This window comes from Bos taurus, chromosome 18, assembly GCF_002263795.3.
Source record: "Bos taurus isolate L1 Dominette 01449 registration number 42190680 breed Hereford chromosome 18, ARS-UCD2.0, whole genome shotgun sequence".
NCBI lineage: Eukaryota > Metazoa > Chordata > Mammalia > Artiodactyla > Bovidae > Bos > Bos taurus.
Window position 1 is genome coordinate 14,776,928 of NC_037345.1, and position 18,705 is coordinate 14,795,632.

Here is an 18,705-nt window from a genome sequence, read left to right on the forward strand (position 1 = left end):
CTGACAGCGGTTCCAGAGCACGTAGAGTCCCCAGGGCAGAGCTTGGGCAAACCTGCGAGGAGTCAGGTGGGAACTGAGCAGAGCGGAGCTTGGTGCCTTTGGGGTTCTCCATCCCCACCCGCTCTGTGGTAGGGCTCTCAACTGCGCACTCCCCTCTGTGCTGTACGGGCTGTAGGTCACCCAGTTTCCAGGCAGGTGTGGCAGGGTGGCCATCAGTGTGGGGACCCCTCTGTGTGTAGGGGCCCCAGGAGTTCTAGAGGCCCCAACCACTGCCTTACTCCCAGATGCTGAGTGGCGACAAGCCCCCGGGCTCTTCTGATGGGTTGGATTTCTTGGAGTAGAGGGTTATAAAGAGGGCAGTGTTTTAGGAGTGAAGATTTCAGCAGCTCTGTCTTTTGCAAGTCAGCTGGGTAAAGATACATCATCACATTTGGTGATGTACACCAAAATACACCTACTTTCACTAACTTGTGGGAAATATGCATGATTTTCCTTTTTTTTTTTTTTTGTTACTTTGTGCTTTCTAACATTTCCTCATAAACTTTTTTGGTAATAAAAATGTTACAGAGACGTGTAGATGCGTGCCAACGTACAGACAAAAGCATGAGCCACAGAAACCTGGGAGAAGTGAGGGCAGAGGATAAGGCGTTAGTTTTCTTTCTGTTGAGTGGCCCCTGGAGAGGGAGTGGTGCAGAAGGTCCCCTCTGGCACCTTGGAGAAGTAGTTAAAAGCAGGTATCATCCCACTGACAAAGCCCACAGTGTGTGAGTGCCAGTCTGTGCCAGCAGTCTTCACCCTGGGTCTCTGAGGCACCCACCTTGCACCCATGGAGCGATATATTGCAGGTTTCTTTCTGGCACGCCAAGCACTATAGTCTGTGCTGCTGGGGATACTCCTTTGTGGGGGCGAGTAGATTTTGCTCCACACCAAGGAAGTCTCTGCTGTATACAAGGAACATGTTCTCCCTTTTCCTTTCCGAGGGAAAGCAATATTCTCTTCTGAGAAGGGAGATTTCTCCTTGCTGTTCCAAAGGTGTCAACAGAATGTGCCTGTGGTTAAGGATGGGAAACCTTAGGGCAGAGTGAGGCGGCCCGGGTGGAAGCCTGAGACAGTGGGCAGTCAGATGGAGGTTCCAGGCAGAAATTCCTCTCTCGAATGGCCCTGAAAGGGAATGAACCAGCCAGAAGTGAACCCTAACCCGACCATGTGTTCTTCAATCCAAGGCGCCCAAAAAGAAAGGGAAGAAAGGCAAAGGCAAAGGCACTCCGATTGTTGATGGGCTGGCTCCGGAGGACATGAGCAAGGAGCAGGTGAGCGGGCTGGCCGGGCCTCGGCCCCTTGCTGGGTGGGTGGGATGGGTTTGCTTCCCCCCGCTGATCCTAGGAACTTCTTTTAGATCACAGCACCCAAGCTCCTTGTCTGCCTCCCCTCAGTCTGGCTCCTGCCATCTGTCCACACCAAGACATGTGAAACAGTGCAGCACGTGTGATGGGTAAACTTTTCTCTAGGGTAGTAGGAATTTGGAAGGAAATGTTTTTCTGATATAAAAGCTATTTTAAGTTTTTTTCATTCTTACCCTTTTTAGGCCCCTACTGTTTACAGAGATATTAATCATAGTATATACACTTATAGCATTCTCATTTATTTGATTTACTATTAAACACTGTGAGTTATTTTAGGCTGGTTGTTCATTTCAATGACATTAAGACCTAGGGAACATGATTTGATTAATTACAGTTTCAATTGAAAGGCTCCCGAAACCTATAACCTGTGCAACCCATGAGAGCAAATGTGGTCTGGAAGTGTTCATCACTCTTACTTACTTTTGATGGTTTTAAGATAAAAGAAATCAAAGGAGACTCAACAAGGCATAAGACCTGAAGATGGGGAGCTGGGCAGAGGCCCTTGAAAGTGGTGAATAGGCTCTGTTTCTCACACAGGGAAGCCATCGGCAGTGTCTGTAGAGGGTAATGAGGTCAGGTTGTGCTTTGAGGGGGTCGCTGGGGCTGCCTCATGGAGGTTGGCTTACCCACTGTGTCGCCCCAACAATCGGACTATTTCCTGCCTACGGGTTTACTTCCTGTCCTGTGACATGGCAGGGGTCAGTCTGCAGAGCTTGGAAGCTCTTGGGGTCCAGGCAGTAGTAAGATGAGAGATTCAGGGCAGCTGTGGCCAGGTCTGAATTTGGCAATAAGGAGTTCATGATCTGAGCCACAGTCAGCTCCCGGTGTTGTTTTTGCTGACTGTATAGAGCTTCTCCATCTTTGGCTGCAAAGAATATAATCACTCTGATTTCGGCGATGGCCACCTGGTGATGTCCATGTGTAGAGTCTTCTCTTGTGTTGTTGGAAGAGGGTGTTTGCTATGACCAGTGCGTTCTCTTGGCCAAACTCTATTTAGCCTTTGCCCTGCTTCATTCTGTACTCCAAGGCCAAATTTGCCTGTTACTCCAGGTGTTTCTTGTCTTCCTACTTTTGCATTCCAGTCCCCTATAATGAAAAGGACATCTTTTTTGGGTGTTAGTTCTAAACGGTCTTGTAGATCTTCATAGAACCGTTCAACTTCAGCTTCTTCAGCATTACTGGTTGGGGCATAGACTTGGATTATTGCCAAATTCAGATTTAAATTAAAGAAATTCAGGTATGACCTAAATCATATCCCTTATGACTATACAGTGGAAGTGAGAAATAGATTTAAGGGACTAGATCCGATAGACAGAGTGCCTGATGAACTATGGACAGAAGTTCATGACATTGTACAGGAGACAGGGAGCAAGACCATCCCCAAGAAAAAGAAATGCAAAAAAGCAAAATGGCTGTCTGAGGAGGCCTTACATATAGCTGTGAAAAGAAGAGAAGCGAAAAGCAAAGGAGAAAAGGAAAGATATAAGCATCTGAATGCAGAGTTCCAAAGAATAGCAAGGAGAGATAAGAAAGCCTTCCTTAGTAATCAGTGCAAAGAAATAGAGGAAAATAATAGAATGGGAAAGACTAGAGATCTCTTCAAGAAAATTAGAGATACCAAGGGAACATTTCATGCAAAGATGGGCTCAATAAAGGACAGAAATGGGATGGACTTAACAGAAGCAGAAGATATTAAGAAGAGGTGGCAAGAATACACAGAAGAACTGTACAAAAAAGATCTTCATGACCCAGAAAATCATGATGATGTGCTGACTTACCTAGAGCCAGACATCCTGGAATGTGAAGTCAAGTGGGCCTTAGGAAGCATCATTACAAACAAAGCTAATGGAGGTGATGGAATTCCAGTTGAGCTATTTCAAATCCTAAAAGATGATGCTGTGAAAGTGCTGCACTCAATATGCCAGCAAATTCGGAAAACTCAGCAGTGGCCACGGGACTGGAAAAGGTCAGTTTTCATTCTAATCCCAAAGAAAGGCAATGCCAAAGAATGCTCAAACTACCACACAATTGCACTCATCTCACATGCTAGCAAAGTAATGCTCAAAATTCTCCAAGCCAGACTTCAGAAATATGTGAACTGTGAACTTCCAGATGTTCAAGCTGGATTTAGAAAAGGCAGAGGAACCAGAGAGCAAATTGCCAACGTCTGCTGGATCATCAAAAAAGCAAGACAGTTCCAGAAAAACATCTATGTCAAAGCCCTTGACTGTGTGGATCAAAATAAACTGTGGAAAATTCTGAAAGAGATGGGAATACCTGACCACCTGACCTGCCTCTTGAGAAATCTGTTTGCAGATCAGGAAGCAACAGTTAGAACTGGACATGGAACAACAGACTGGTTCCAAATAGGAAAAGGAGTATGTCAAGGCTGTATATTGTCACCCTGCTTATTTAACTTATATGCAGAGTACATCATGAGAAACGCTGGACTGGAAGAAGCACAAGCTGGAATCAAGATTGCTGGGAGAAATATCAATAACCTCTGATATGCAGATGACACCACCCTTATGGCAGAAAGTGAAGAAGAACTAAAGAGCCTCTTGGTGAAAGTGAAAGAGAGTGAAAAAGTTGGCTTAAAGCTCAACATTCAGAAGACTAAGATCATGGCATCCGGTCCCATGACTTCATGCCAAATAGATGGGGAAACAGTGGAAACAGTGTCTGACTTCATTTTTTCTGGGCTCCAAAATCACTGAAGATGGTGACTGCAGCCATGAAATTAAAGATGCTTACTCCTTGGAAGCAAAGTTATGACCAACCTAGACAGCATATTAAAAAGCAGAGACATTACTTTGCCAACAAAGGTCTGTCTAGTCAAGGCTATGGTTTTTCCAGTGGTCATGTATGGATGTGAGAGTTGGATTGTAAAGAAAGCTGAACGCTGAAGAATTGGTGCTTTTGAACTGTGGTGTTGGAGAAGATTCTTGAGAGTCCCTTGGACTGCAAGGAGATCCAACCAGTCCATTCTAAAGGAGATCAATCCTGGGTGTTCACTGGAAGGATTGATGTTGAAGCTGAAACTCCAGTACTTTGGCCACCTGATGCGAAGAGCTGACTTATTGGAAAAGACCCTGATGCTGGGAAAGACTGAGGGCAGGAGGAGAAGGAGACAACAGAGGATGAGATGGTTGGATGGCCTCACAGACTCAATGGACATGAGTGTGGGTGAACTCCGGGAGCTGGTGATGGACAGGGAGGCCTGGCTTGCTGCAGTCCATGGGGTCGCAGAGGGTTGGACACGACTGAGCGACTGAACTGAACTGAACTGTTGCCAAGTTGCTGCAGGGTTACCCTGTGGACGTTGGGCTCCAGAGCTGTTTTCTGATATTTGAAGACAAGTGAGAAATCCAGATATTTATAAGAAGTCTAAATATCGAGTGAGGGAACATCCAGCATGAGCCACAGTCTGGTTTAGATGATTCGTTTGAGCGACACGAAGGCAGCAGGCCCGCGGGTCAGGACTTTTCCTGGGGAGCCAAGCCCCACCCCAGCCCTAGTCCTCCCAGTCTCCTGGCTACCCTTCCTTGCTGAGTTGTTGTCTTGGCCCTCTCTTGAAGTAAGACATCTGGTTTCCTTGTGGGGAACATGGTTATCAAAAGAGTGAAACTTTACAGCCTGGGCCTGAGGTTATGGTCAAAAGGTAACTAATTCTTACAAGTGAGAGTCTCAAGAAACTGGAAATCTGTCCTTTTTTCTTTTTCTTTTACCTATTTGCAGATTTGCATTTGGCTCTGGATCAAACCCTCTTGACTGTTTCAGATCTACTGGTTTTGTCTGCTATTTTTTGCTTGATGTGTATCCTTAAAGGTGAAAGGTTTTTACATTTTATATCATTTGTATGAAAATATTTGCATCATTTTCATATCTTTGTATCATAGGTCCATATGACCTTCTGGCTAATATACTCTTGTTTCTCAACCATGCTGTTTAGAAGCAACTTGGATCATGTCCATTTTAGTTGTTTGCTGTTGTACTAACAGTGTTGCTAATATCTTTAAGTGGAACACTCCTGTGTTCTTTTGAGAAATTTCTTTAGTGTAAATTCCCAGGGATGAATAAAAGGATATAATCATATTATGACTCTTGGCCAAATACAAGAGATTTCTGGTGTCTGCTGATGTCTCCTGTCCCTGAGCCTTCCCGGCACTCTGAGTTAGGTTCTCACTTTTCACTCATGGTTTACTTTGAGATGAGAGCAGCGCCCCCCCACCATCTTCCTGCCCTTTCTCTGCCCACCCTCCCTTGGCCGCGGGTAGGCCCTCTGGCTGCCTCACCCCGCTCTGCCCGCCAGGTGGAGGAGCACATCGGCCGCATCCGGGAGGAGCTGGACCGCGAGCGAGAGGAGCGCAACTACTTCCAGCTGGAGCGCGACAAGATCCACACTTTCTGGGAGATCACGCGCAGGCAGCTGGAGGAGAAGAAGGCCGAGCTGCGGAACAAGGACCGGGAGATGGAGGAGGCCGAGGAGAGGCACCAGGTGGAGATTAAGGTGAGGGGGCTGGCCCCATCCCATGGGAGTCGCCGCGCGCAGAGGAGCTGGCCCGAGGTCCGGGGGCACGGTCATGCCTTGCTTTGGGGTCACCGCCCTTTGTGTCCTTTGACATTGGGAGCTTGAAGGTATTTTTTAATAACAAAGCAGGTATGTTCAGATGAGCATGTGAGCCTATGTGTGCAGATGAGAAGTCGTGTAGAGGTGCGCAGGTGGGCATGTGTGTGCAAGTGAGCCTGTGTGTGCAAGCGAGCCTGTGTGCACAGGCGAGCATACGTGTGTGCAGGTGAGTGGACAGAGCAGGTGAGCAGCGGCACTCCCTCACCCCCAGGTCTACAAGCAGAAGGTGAAGCACCTGCTGTACGAGCATCAGAGCAGCCTGACGGAGATGAAAGCGGAGGGCACCGTGGTCATGAAGCTGGCGCAGAAGGAGCACCGTGCACAGGAGGGGACACTGCGCCGGGACATGCGGGCGCTGAAGGTGGAGCTGAAGGAGCAGGAGCTGGCCAACGAGGTGATGGTGAAGAACCTGCGGCTGGTAGGTGCCAGGGCAGCTATGAACATGTCAACTTAGCCACACCTGAGAATTCATGGTTCTGTATAAAAAGCCTGCTGGTGGGCAATTAACTGAAATGTTCAGCAACAACAATTGCATCAGCCAAACAAACCCCTTTGGGGCCAGGTGCAGAGTTCTGTCTCAGACTCGACCGGTTGACTTCCCGACAGGGAGATCCAGCCCGGGCCGCTCTCCACGTGCTGCCGACCCCGGGCCCCTGGAGTGAGCTGCCCACCAGCCCTTCAGCTGCTGCGGCCTTTGTCCTGTGAGCCATGCTGACAAGCACCTCACTGGCCTTGGAGATTCTTTGATCCTTTCAGAGGGAGGCTGAGGGGCTCTGGGTGGAGGTTGGAATTCCTTCTGTAGCACACCAGGCCTGGCTCTGATTGTGGGTGCTCAGAGGGTGGGGCTGACAGAATGCCTGCCCGTGTGTGGCTGATGGTCAGGAGAGGACAGGCCACCCCGAGACAGAAAACAAAGTAAACCGTCAAACACGCATCACAGGTCCGCGGGCATGAGGGGGTGCTCCAGGAGATGCGGGAAGTGAGGTGGTTGCATTTCTCTACGGGTTCTGTGAATTCATTGAGAAGGTGACACCCGAGCAAAGGTGGGGGAAGGCAGGGCTGAGCCAGGCTAGGGGAGACCAGGCCGTGAGAAGGGTTGGGATGCAAGGAATGAGGAGGCTGCGGACAGGACTGGGGCTCTGACCACCCTGCCACACCTGAGTTGGGGACCTCTGGAGTGCTTGGGCAAAGGGAGGATGTATCCAACTTTGGCTTTCAAAGGTTCTCCTGGCTGTGGGTTGAAAGACTTGTCAATACATTTGCTATATGTCTGGACGCAGCCTAGCCTCAACTGAATCTGGGAACACTCAGTAATATTGCAGTTTTCCGTGAAGCTTAAGGGTGCTGAAGATATGGTCCCTTGAGGGGCCTGGCTGTTTTGACAGAAGCACAGCATGGGCTGGCTTCCACCGAGTGCAGTCTCTGCTCACCCAAGGCATGGTGTGGAATAGTTACATGCTCAGAGTGCCTCTCGGCATGAAAATAAAGTATAATTTAAGCCTTTTATTCAAACTTTATAGCTGTCAGAGTAATTTGTCCTGGTGTTCTAAGCCAAAGCAGGTCAGCACCACACGGGGTGCCTGCAGCTCTGGGTGGGTATGGTCCTGCTGCCCAGCCTGTGGGCACAGCCAGGGTGTGAGTGTCATCAGCATCTTCCCCAGTCCATTATGAAACGTGGAATTTCCCAGACCCTCATTCCTCTGGGCTGGTCCTGAGCTCGGGGGTGAGGGTCTAGCCGGAGCAGCAGCCGCACAGGCTGTCGGTGCTAGTGAGGAGGGGACCCTGCTGCGGGGCCGGTGTCTGTCCTGTCCCGTCTGGCCTCCAGTGACAGCCCGCTTCCGCCTCTGCAGAAACACACCGAGGAGATCACCAAGATGCGCAACGACTTTGAGAGGCAGGTGCGAGGTCAGTGCTTCCCGCACTCCGCTGCGTAAGGCGGCCCGAGAGCCCCTCCTGTCAGGAAGGAACTGCCCTCCAGTTAAAACAGCCCAGACATGCGGAGTGAGAGGACATGGTCATTTCTAAGGCTGGTGTCTAGGAGGCTGGGAGGACCCCCCTCGCCCCCCCACCCTGGCACACAGTGACTCCTGGAGCAGGTCACCCAGCTAGGGGGTGGCATGCTGTCCCTCCCGTCCTGCAGAGGCATCGACCTTAGCCACAGTCTGGCTGGATGGCCGTGGCCCGTGCCCCCTGGCACCGGGTGGCGCTTGGCTGTTGGGATCCCTGAGGCAGGGACTGATCAGCGGTGCCTGAGACAGGCAGAGGAGGGCATGTGCTGGTGCCACGCAGCAGGAGAAGCGCCCCGCCCTGTCCCGCTGTCGATGGCCTCCGTCCCCTGGGAGGTCTTCCGCCTTGGGCACAGCCGCCATCTGTTCTCGTCACCACGGCACCAGGGGTTCTGCTCAGCTGCTCCGGGTGCTGCTGCCTTTCAGAAATCGAGGCCAAGTACGACAAGAAGATGAAGATGCTTCGGGACGAGCTCGACCTGCGCAGGAAGACAGAGATCCACGAGGTGGAGGAGAGGAAGAACGGCCAGATCACCACACTGATGCAGCGACACGAGGAAGCCTTCACCGACATCAAGAACTACTACAACGACATCACCCTCAACAACCTGGCTCTCATCAACTCCCTCAAGGTGCCGCCGGGGCTGCCTGCCGCCTCGAGCCCACACCCCTGCTCGTAGACACACCTGGCCTTCAGCGGCCCCTGATTGAAATGCACATATTGTGAGTCCCCTTGCGTGGCGGGGAAGTCATAGGCCCACGTGCATCAGGGGTGTCATCGCACCCAAGTGCTGGCAGTGAGCACAGCGGAAGCTCTGTTTGCATGCAGGCCGCGTTACTAGAGAATTCAGAAACTATTCTCCGTGTCTACACACAGAACACATGCCCAGGACCATCCTCTCTGTGCAGGAGAGCTCGCAGCCCCCGTGCAGGCCACAGCACCCAGTCCTGCCACCGACACCCCTGTCCCGCTCCTCCCCCGGCACCCACAGGAGCAGATGGAGGACATGCGGAAGAAGGAGGAGCACCTGGAGAAGGAGATGACGGAGGTGGCCATGCAGAACCGGCGCCTGGCAGACCCCCTGCAGAAGGCTCGGGAGGAGATGAGTGACATGCAGAAGAAGCTCGGCAGTTATGAGAGGGACAAGCAGATCCTGGTGGTGGGTTTCCGTTGCATTCCCAGCCCTCCCTGGTGTGAAGGGGCAGGAAGGTCGGGCAGGTGTCTCCCGAGTCCCAGCGCAGAGCCAGCCCTCGGGGCACCAGGGGAGGTGCTGAACCCCTCCGTCCCCTGCCTGGTGACCTGGGGGCACATGGGGTTGGCACCTGTTCTGGGAGCCCAGTGGCCCCTGGCCGCCATGGTGTGGCTCGGTCCATTGTGACCGGGAGCCATTCGCTCTGACGATCACCTCACCTGGTCATCCCTCCTGAGCTGCATCTTGTGGGTGCCTGAACTGGGGGTGCTTTCTGACCTTTTCTCCAGTGCACAAAAGCCCGTCTGAAAGTCACCGAGAAGGAGCTGAAGAGCCTGAGGTGGGAGCATGAGGTGCTGGAGCAGCGATTCATCAAGGTGGGCTCCAGGGATGTCTGGGGCCTCCTGGGGGGTCTGGGGGGCTCCCGGCACATCTGGGGGGCTGGCAGTTTGTCAAGGTGGGCTCTGGGATTTGTGGGGGCCTCCTGGGGCATCTGGGGGGCTCCAGGGCATCTAGGGGGCTCCCGGCATGTCTGGGGGCTCCTGGGGTATCTGGTGGGCTCCCGGTTCGTCTGGGGGGCTCCTGGTGCATTTGGGGCCTCCCAGAGCATCAGGGGGGCTCCCGATGTGTCTGGGGGCTCCTGGGGTATCTGGGGGGCTCCTAGTGCATCTGGGGGGCTCCTGGTGCATCTTGGGGCTCCCAGGGCATCTGGGGGGCTCCTGGCATGTGTGGGGGCTCCTGGGGTATCTGGGGGGCTCCCGGTATGTCTGGGGGGCTGCTGGTGCATCTGGGGGCTCCCAGGGCATCTGGAGGACTCCCGGCATGTCTGGGGGCTCCTGGCACGTCTGGGGGACTAGGTCGCTGGCTCTGGCCCCTCCCCGTTCTGCGGGGCTCTCAGTGGACGAGCTTGATGTCTTAGCAGTTCCCCACTGCTCTCACCTTGGGCTGGCCTCTGAAGCAGCGGTGGTCTGGCCCATCTTTCATCCCTGTGTGTGTCTCTGAGTCCTAACCCTTTACGTGTGTCGTAGGAAGCCTGTGGGTGAAAATGCAAGGCCTTGGGGCTGCATGCTGGTCCTCACACGTGGCGAGAGCACCCTGAGTTCTTCCAAACTCTCGAGTGTGCTGGTGTAGGACCTTGCTTCCCAGAAGTGGGGGCCTGCCTATTCCTCCCAGCCCGCGTTTCTCTCCAGAGCAGCCTGTGTCCCCTGGTGAAAATCCCTTGTCAGTCCTTGCTGCTATAGGCACCCTGTTAGTGTGGTGTGTGACCCTTTTTTGGAATGGTGATTCCTAGCAGGGGAATTGCTGGGTCAGACGGCTGGTGTTGAGAATGTGGACGGTCTGCCTGAGGGCTGTTCAGGGTTGTGGCCTCATCCATGGTTTCCCAGGGGGCCGTCCCCAGCCCCAGGTCCTCACTGATGGGACTGGGTGTGTGTGTCTCACTGAACGTGCTTCTCTGCAGATAGCCCCCCAGCGTGCTTGGTTCCCGGGGCCTGGCCGCGGGCAAGCACCTCGTGTGTCAGCTGTTAGCACCTTTCCCACTGAAACACTCTTGCAGACTGTGACGGTGGAAAGGACCCAGTTCCTCGGGAACATCCCACAAGCAGCTGGATCTGGAGTCACCCCCAAGGGGCCTCCGAGGGTCCTGCAGGCACCAGGGAGATGCTGCTCCCGCTGGTCAAAGTGGGCATGAATCAGGAGGAGGCGGCTCAGGCAGGCTCAGGCCATTGTAGGTCTGCATTCTCTGCCCCTTGTCCTCCATTTGCATGTCTACGCAGTATGTGAGAGAGGCAGTGTCCTGGAAAACCAGGGTCATCAGGTTTTAAAGAGCAGAGGGCCAGGGAGTGGACGGAAGCAGATGTGAGGTGTGGCAGTATGGTCAGAAGGACGGGGCCGCAGGTTTGCAGCGCAGTGCTCGTCATGCCTCGCAGTGCTGTGTTTTTTACGGGCGTGGAGAACATTCTGGAAGGAGTCCCAGCCAGTGCTCAGATGGTGGCCTCTGTGAAGTGGGGTTTAGGAGGGTCACTTTTTCCTGTTACACCCCTGCTAAGTCTTGACTTCTAAATGGTGCACAGTTAAAAGAAGACGCGGAAGCACGTTGTCCTTGGTGGGCAGGCAGCTGGCTGTAGGATCTGGGGCAGATGGAGTGTACCTCCTCAAGGCCCCTCACCCCAGCATTGCTGAGTCTGAGGCCCTGATCTCCTGTGGGGATGATTGGGGGTGGGGTGCAGTCCTGAGCCTGCCATCCAGACGCAGGGCAGGGCTGGCTCTGGCTTCTTGGTGGGAGGGTCGCTCTGCAGCTCATCCTGGGGGTCCCCATGGCTTCCTGCCACACCTCCCAGAGGTGTTTTCTCCTGCCTCCCATGGTGTGGAGACTGCACTCCTTTAATTTGGTTGCAGAGAGTGGGGCTTGGGCACAGACCAGCCTGCCTGTGGCTGGACGCTGGGGAAGGTGGGGGTGTGGCCCTGGGCAGAGTGGGAGGGGCGTCTTGCCAGCGAGGTACCCGTGCCTTGCAGGTGCAGCAGGAGCGGGACGACCTGTACCATAAGTTCACCTCGGCCATCCTGGAGGTGCAGCAGAAGGCGGGTTTCAGGAACCTCGTCCTGGAGCGCAAGGTGCAGGCGTTGGTTGCCGCCGTGGAGAAGAAGGAGGTGCAGTTCAATGAGGTGCTAGCGGCCTCCAACCTGGACCCCGCGGCCCTGACCCTCGTGTCCCGCAAGCTGGAGGTAGGCCTCGAGGGCTGTGCTCAGGGCTTCGTCCCTCCAGGGCAGACCCTCAGTCAGCCTCGGGGAGGGGCGGTCGCAGCTTCCTGGCCAGAGAGCCCAGGTCTGTGTGCGCTGTGGACTCCCAGCTCCAGTGTCTTCAAGGTCTCCCCAGCCCCTCCTTGGCCTTTTAACCCTTCTAGCCCGAGTCCACTGCCCACTCCAGCTTGGTCTCTTAGCCGAGGCCACAGCCTCCATCCGCCTGGACCCTAAGCTGTGCTGGAAGAGACCATGGCCCCTCACCATGGCGGGCGAGAGGCAGGCCTGCGGTGGCCTGTGCGGCGGGTGGTGGGAAGGTTTCCCTGGGACGCACGCCTGAGCACAGGCTGAGCGTCTATTCCCTCGAGTGTCCGCAGTTGTCTGTGGTGCTCCCCTGGGGCGGGCTGTCCTGGGCACTGGGCATTGCTGGGAAAGGACAGACAAGGCCTCGGTGCCCAAGGGCCAGAGGGCCTGACCGCACCTGGCAGGGACCCCGCCCAGAGCTGGGCCTCGACCCTCTGCTCCCTGACCTGGGATGTGTCACAGAAAGAGCAGGTGACGGGGGCGGGGGTCTCTGGTGTTGCCAGGGTGGCATGGCCTGGCTCTGGGGTCCTGGCCAGCTGGGTGACCCGAGGCTGCTAGGCCTGAGGTTAGGTCAACTCGGGGTCTAGGGGGCGGACACACACTGGGGTCTCACTCTGAGGCCTTCCCATGGCAGTCCTTCCCTGTGTGGATGTCCCTGCGGTGGGGCCAGGCCATGGTTCCCTGATGCCTTCCTCTCCCCAGGACGTTCTGGAATCGAAGAACAGCGCCATCAAGGACCTGCAGTACGAGCTGGCCCGGGTCTGCAAGGTGCGGAGGGCCCCCCACCGCCCCCTCACCCAGGAGCCCCCGATCTTGACGCTGACCCCCGAGATCAGGGTGCTGACCCAGTCTGAGGCCATCTGTGCCCGCCCGGGGTCACTGGGCCTGTATGTGGCCGAGCCTCTGCTGGCGCCTCCCGGTGCACGGCCTGCCTGGTGTCCCGTGCGACCCTCGCTCTGGCACCGTGGTGCTAGCCTGGCCTCTGGGGCGGTTGTCAGGGGGTTCTCTTTGCTCCCCCAGGTTAATGTCCATGTCCTCCAAGCAGGGGCAGTTAGGGCTCCGGCCTTTCTCGACCATTCATGGAGACTTCCTGCACAGTGCTCAGACCCTGGTAACCACCTGTGTCCTGCACCAAGCGTCCCCAGCTCCTGGCTGAGCCCACAGTTCTGTCAGGGTTTGGCCTGTGGGGACACAGATGAAGTGCTGCCTGCAGAGAGCAGACACCCCACAAGTGTGACTCAGACACGAGCCCTGGGTCTTGGAGCCCCGGGTGAAGGCACTGCCATCATGGGCACTGGGCTCCGTGGTGACCAAATCCCCTGGCCTTCCCTGCCCATCGGGCCCTCCCCGGGTGCTCTGGCAACCCTGATGCGTACTCGCAGAAAATTAGGGCCATGCACTGGGTGCGTGAGGCTCTCAGGAGAACTTCCGTAACCCACATCTGATTGTCGGGAGGGCTGAGCCCCAGAGAAGGAGGAGGGCTGGGGCCCATCCCCGAGATCTTCCGGAGCCTGATCCTTGCTCACCCTTCTGTCTCAGCTCCCAGCATCTTGTCGTGACGATGCTGAGGACAAGGTATCCCTTTGAGCTTTTGTCCTGAGTCAGGCTAGGCTCTCAGCATGTAACGTGCTCCGCTCTTCACACCCTTACCACCACCTTGTGAAATGTGCTCTTTGAGAAAAAGTAGAGGGGACAGAGATCCTGCCTGCGTCGGTCCTGCCAGCACCATTGCCCAGACCTTGGCTTTTCTGGGAAGGGGAAAGGGAATAGATGCTGACAGACACGGCGGGGAGTGTGGTTCCCAGGAAGGCAGGGATGGTGAGCCTGAGTGAGAAATGCCTGCGGGAACCAGGAACTCTGAGTGCACCCCCTCTTCAGCCTCCCCAGCCGTGAATCGGACGTTACTGGAGGTCCCGCACATGAAGTGGTTGGGTAGCACCTGATGAAGTTCTTAGACTTGGGCCACGCTTGTTCTCTCAGTAGGGAAGCTCCTGGTTATCTTCCAGCTGAGCTGGGAGGTGTCTGTGCATGGCCATCACCACCCACTTACCTGGAACCGCACTTCCGGGGGTGGAGACTCAGTGACTTCAATCCTCTTGGCTTAAAAGAGTGGCTCCTTCCATGGGGCCTTTCTTGGGTGAGTTTGGTCTTATGGAGGCCAATCACTGGGGTTTGTTCTGCTTAATCATCTCCTGGAGAGTCAGGTGCTCTGAAAAGCTTTACATGCCTGTTTGCACTGCTAACTGTCGAGTAAATGCTCTCCTTAAGACTGGGACATTAAGAAGAAGAGGGGGGAATGACAGAAGAGGGTCAGCACAGGCTGAGAGGCCACAGGTGGTGGCAGCTGAGACCACGTCTCTCAGGCTGACAGCCTGATCAAAGTGGGGCTGTTAGAAAGCACCGGGACGCCCCGGTGGTCACTTGTTTGAGCCCGACCAGGGCTTCCGCCTGAACTGACCGCCACCTCAGCCTCTCCAGGAGTGGAGATTCCGACCCATCAGCCTGGGGCTTTCTGGTCAGCACTAGGGAGGTGACCTGCTAAAGACCCCCGCCTCCCTCAGGGAGGCACCGATGCTGGAGGGTGGCCGCACCCCGCCCCTCCACGCCCGTTGAGCCTCCATCTCGTGCAGCTCCTTGGAGCGCCCTTCTGTTTAACAAGTGGCTGTTGCCGACTCAGGAAGCCCTGAGTAGAGCTAGTTAAATCTAAATCTTTAAACTTACATAAATGCGTGTGGGTGTGGGGCTGGGCCTGGGCCTGGCACAGTCAGCACCTGGAAAAGGCGTGTCCTCCACGGGGCTGGGTGGCCTGAGCAAGGGTCACCCCGGCTACCCCCCTACAACACCGCTGTGTCCCTGCAGGCCCACAATGACTTGCTGCGCACCTATGAGGCGAAGCTGCTGGCCTTCGGAGTCCCCTTGGACAACGTGGGTTTCAAGCCCCTGGAGACCGCTGTGATCGGGCAGACGCTGGGACAGGGCCCCGCAGGACTTGTGGGCACTCCAACGTAGCCCCAGCCCGGGTGAGGTCCCCCCACAGCAGGACAGCAGGTATTTGTCCTGTAGGCGTGCGTCAGAGAATGAAGGTTCCCACGAGCGCTGCGTGTCCTCTTGTGTGGCTGTGTGGGGAGGTGCCCCCAGGGCCTAGTGCTCCCCCTGTGCACACGCCCGCCCCTCATCCCCCCAGGGCCTAGTGCTCCCCCTGTGCACACGCCCACCCTCATCCCCCCGGGGAAGCTCCCCTGTGCACACGCCCGCCCCTCATCCCCCCGGGGCCTAGTGCTCCCCCTGTGCACACGCCCGCCCCTCATCCCCCCGGGGCCTAGTGCTCCCCCTGTGCACACGCCCGCCCCTCATCCCCCCGGGGCCTAGTGCTCCCCCTGTGCACACGCCCGCCCCTCATCCCCCCAGGGAAGCTCCCACCAAGCTTGCCTCATGACTGAAGCCACCTCGCAGATGTCAGCAGCAACTTTATTGAAGCCTGAGTGACACCTGCCCCTGCGACATGGGGCCAGAACATCCCAGGGAAAGTGTGACCCTGGTGCCCATCAGGAACTTGCCCACCCCCCTGCTCTGGGGTGGCCCGGTCTGCCATGGTGCCGTGTCCACGCCCACAGGCTGGCTGCCGGTCAGCCGCTAGCTCCCTCGGTATGTGGTGTAAGACCACGGGCTCAGCAGCAGTGGCACGTGGAACTTGTGGGTCTCGTTTGTGATGGTGAAAACGACCTGCGGGCAGAGGGGGCACTGGGAGTGCACACAGCCTGGCCAAGCGGAGACAGCACTATGGGTGGGGCTGGGGTCTGCCCAGGGGAAGCACTCGGTCTAAGGGGCCCCTGGGCCTGAAGGTTCCCAAGGGTTAGGACCACCCTGAACAGGTCAGGCGAAGGGGACAGAGAGCTGGAAGGGCTCGGGTAAACCTCTGTCTGCCGGGGCTGAGTCAGCCTGACTGGAGTGGCGCGGTGCAGGCGTGGGGTGGTCAAGGCCAGGAGCTCAGAGCAGGTGCTTGTTGAGATGGGGCGGGGGAGGACCAGCCTGCGGGTCACAGTGCATCTCAGGCCTCCACCCGTCTGGCCCTCACCTCCACGTATGGGTAGAAGCTTTCCTGGCCCCTCTTCTGCCAGTAGCCCTTGGTGTCAAAGGACAGCTTGTAGGTGCCCGCCTTCATCTGGCCTGGAGGTAGGAGCCCAGGGCAGCGGCCGTCACGATCTGTGCAACTGGGGAGAGGAGCGTTGCTGCAGAGGGGTACACGCCTAGGTCTCCTGGGTCCGTGTGCCCGGTGGCCTGACTCGGACCTAGGTGAGCAGGGCCTGGGTGGCTCTGCAGCAGGGCAGTGTCCAGGACCAGGGCTATGTCCCCTCACTGTCCTTAGGGAACCCCAGAGAAGAGAAGGGAAAGAACCTTCCCTTCCCCCGCACTTCATATCTGGCACAAAGACTTCACATTTTCTCTGCATAAGTGTGCTTATTTACAAATTAAAAAAAATTGTTGTACTAGCCATACTGTTTCATGACGTGTGCACGTGTGCTAAGTCACTTCAGTCGTAACCAACTCTCTGGGACCCCTGGACTGTAGCCCATCAGGCTCCTCTGTCCATGGGATCTCACAGGCAAGAATACTGGAGTGGGTAGCCATATCCTCCTCCAGGGGATCTTCCCAACCCAGGGATTGAACCCATGCCTCTTAAGTCTCTTGCGTTGGCAGGCGGGTTCTTTACCCTGTCACCACCTGGGAAGTGTAAAACCAAGCACCTGCTGTTCACCACACTGTGCTTTCTGGGTGAGTAACTGTGTCCAGGCTGCCAGCCACGTTTCTAGCTGCAGTGCCGGCGGCCCTGAGGGCCTCTGCTCACCGAGAGGCCATGCTCTCAAGTGTCCGTGCTGTGATCAGCATCAGCAGCATTTACCAGCGCAGTTTAGGGGGGTTGGGAGTGGCTCTGTGTGGCTCCATGTGTTCCTCCAAGCTCAGATGTGACCTGGACCCCCTTTCATGAAGGGCTCCGTAGTCTCAGGCCCCAGGCCTTTGAGGTCCACCGGGGCAGGGGCCTCCTGCCTCACCTTCCATCTCCTCACGTGTGGAAGGGGTTCCTGCGGGGTCTGTACACAGGGTACAGTGAGAACCTAACAAATGTCCGGCGCTCAAGAGCTGCCCAGCACAGGTCACCCGCCAGTCACGGTGACGACCAGGCCTTTCCGATTCCTCCTCAGGCCTCAACTGGCCAATGGGCAAGGAGAGACAGAGCCCTGTACCAGCGCAGTGGGCACTTGGGGTGTGAGCTCTGCCAGCAAGGCTGTAGCATGACCAGGACTACTCAGCCTGTTGAAACAGAGGCTCTGAGAGTCTGCAGGGAGACCGTCCGGCCCGGTCAGCCCTGCCACTTGCCAGCGGTGCCCACACCCTTTGCCCCAGTGCAGGGCCCCTTGCCGGGGGTGGGGGGGGTGGGGGGGGTGGGGTGGGTGAGGTGGGGAGTGTTCTGGATTGAGCCCTGCCCCAGACCACCCTCCTACCTTTTCTTCAGCTCGGTCCACTGCTGGCCACAGTCCTCGAGCCTGGACAGACGGAGGTAGAGGCCTTGGGCCGGGAGCCCTGAGGCAGTGTCCAGCACGTGTGTGGTCAGCGGGCTGCTGCCCGGCTCCATGCCTCTGCCCTGGGCCACGAGAGGGGCAGGGATGCGCTTGTGGGGCAGACCTTGTGTCCACACCCCTTGGTAGGAGGCAGTGCCTTGGAGTAAACAGCCCCAGGATCAAAGTCCCAAACTGCCCTGAGCAGGGTTGGGGGGGGCGGGGCGCTGGGGGTGGGAGTGGAATTGGGTAACACATTGCCATATACAATGCTGACCCTTCCCCCTCCTCCCAGCACCGAAGGGGTCTCTACACCCAGAGCACCCTGGCCACCTTCAACCTCTTCAGGGCCTGGGTGACCTCAGGGGCTTCTCTCTGAATCCAGCTCAGTCCCCTGATCTGCGGGCCACCTCAGAACTTAGCCCCAGGTGGAGGAGAGGTCAGGGGCTCCGGACCCAGGTCTGTCCCCCTACCTCCCGGAAGCCCACGTGTCGCTGGAGTGTCTGCAGCCGCTGGGCGGCCCCAGAGCTCATGCCGGCCGACCTGGGGACTGGCGAGGAGGCCAGAGGTCACCACACCGCCAGCCCCAGAACCTCCCCGGGAAGCCCTGCCCTGGCACCTCCCACGTGTCCGCCAATCCGGGGAGGAGTGGAAGGTGCCCACCCAGGGGGTCCTAGGGGTCTTCTTGGTGGTGGTTGCGGGGGCCAACAGAGCGAACGCAACGCGCAGACCTGCGGAGGATACGGAGGCTCCTCCCGGCGGAAGTGGTGTGGACCTGCCGCGTAGGGTTGGGAGTAGGGGTGGGGTATGAGGGGCGGGGTACGAGGGGCAGGGCTCAGACGTGGGGGTGGAGTGCTGGGCGGGACCGGACGGGGAGGGGCGCAGCACGGGCAGGGGGCGGTGGGGGGAAGGCCGGGCGGCGCTCCAGCTGGCGCCCACGCCTGCCACTGGAAGCGGCGCAGTGAGCCCAATCAGCCCCAGGGCCCTACACCGGTGCAGTTTCTTTTCCTTCCTTGGATGGTCAGGATCTGCTGGAAGCCCCGACAGGCCGCGTGGAGGTGCCTCAGGCAGGACCGACCCCTGGTTGAGAGTGATGGT

At 56.7% G+C, this 18,705-nt stretch overlaps 2 protein-coding genes across 9 annotated transcripts in view; one reads left to right on the forward strand and one right to left on the reverse strand.

Annotated features, from left to right (window-relative positions):
* Positions 1-18,705, forward strand: part of GAS8 (growth arrest specific 8) — a 37,109-nt gene that overhangs the window by 4,116 nt on the left and 14,288 nt on the right. For 2 of the 6 annotated variants that reach the window (XM_015475715.3, XM_015475712.3), the window contains 10 exons: positions 1,224-1,310; positions 5,716-5,913; positions 6,245-6,451; positions 7,884-7,938; positions 8,466-8,671; positions 9,032-9,199; positions 9,520-9,606; positions 11,744-11,953; positions 12,755-12,820; positions 14,912-16,544. In XM_015475715.3, coding sequence (XP_015331201.1) covers positions 1,296-1,310; positions 5,716-5,913; positions 6,245-6,451; positions 7,884-7,938; positions 8,466-8,671; positions 9,032-9,199; positions 9,520-9,606; positions 11,744-11,953; positions 12,755-12,820; positions 14,912-15,061 — 1,362 coding nt within the window. In that variant the 5' untranslated portion in view covers positions 1,224-1,295 and the 3' untranslated portion in view covers positions 15,062-16,544. 6 annotated transcript variants of the gene reach the window in all.
* On the reverse strand, positions 15,507-18,389 carry URAH (urate (hydroxyiso-) hydrolase). Of its 3 annotated transcripts, none has more exons than XM_010814602.4 (5): positions 18,339-18,389; positions 18,081-18,157; positions 17,554-17,693; positions 16,128-16,263; positions 15,507-15,775 (listed from the first exon to the last, which is right to left on the reverse strand). In XM_010814602.4, exons 2-5 carry the CDS (start codon positions 18,138-18,140, stop codon positions 15,686-15,688), a joined length of 426 nt encoding a protein of 141 aa, XP_010812904.1. In that variant the 5' UTR covers positions 18,141-18,157; positions 18,339-18,389; the 3' UTR covers positions 15,507-15,685. The 3 variants fall into 3 exon arrangements, with proteins under 3 accessions (XP_010812904.1, XP_002694914.2, XP_059733389.1); XM_002694868.7 differs by having other exon boundaries at positions 18,271-18,389; XM_059877406.1 differs by lacking the exon at positions 18,081-18,157 and having other exon boundaries at positions 18,227-18,389.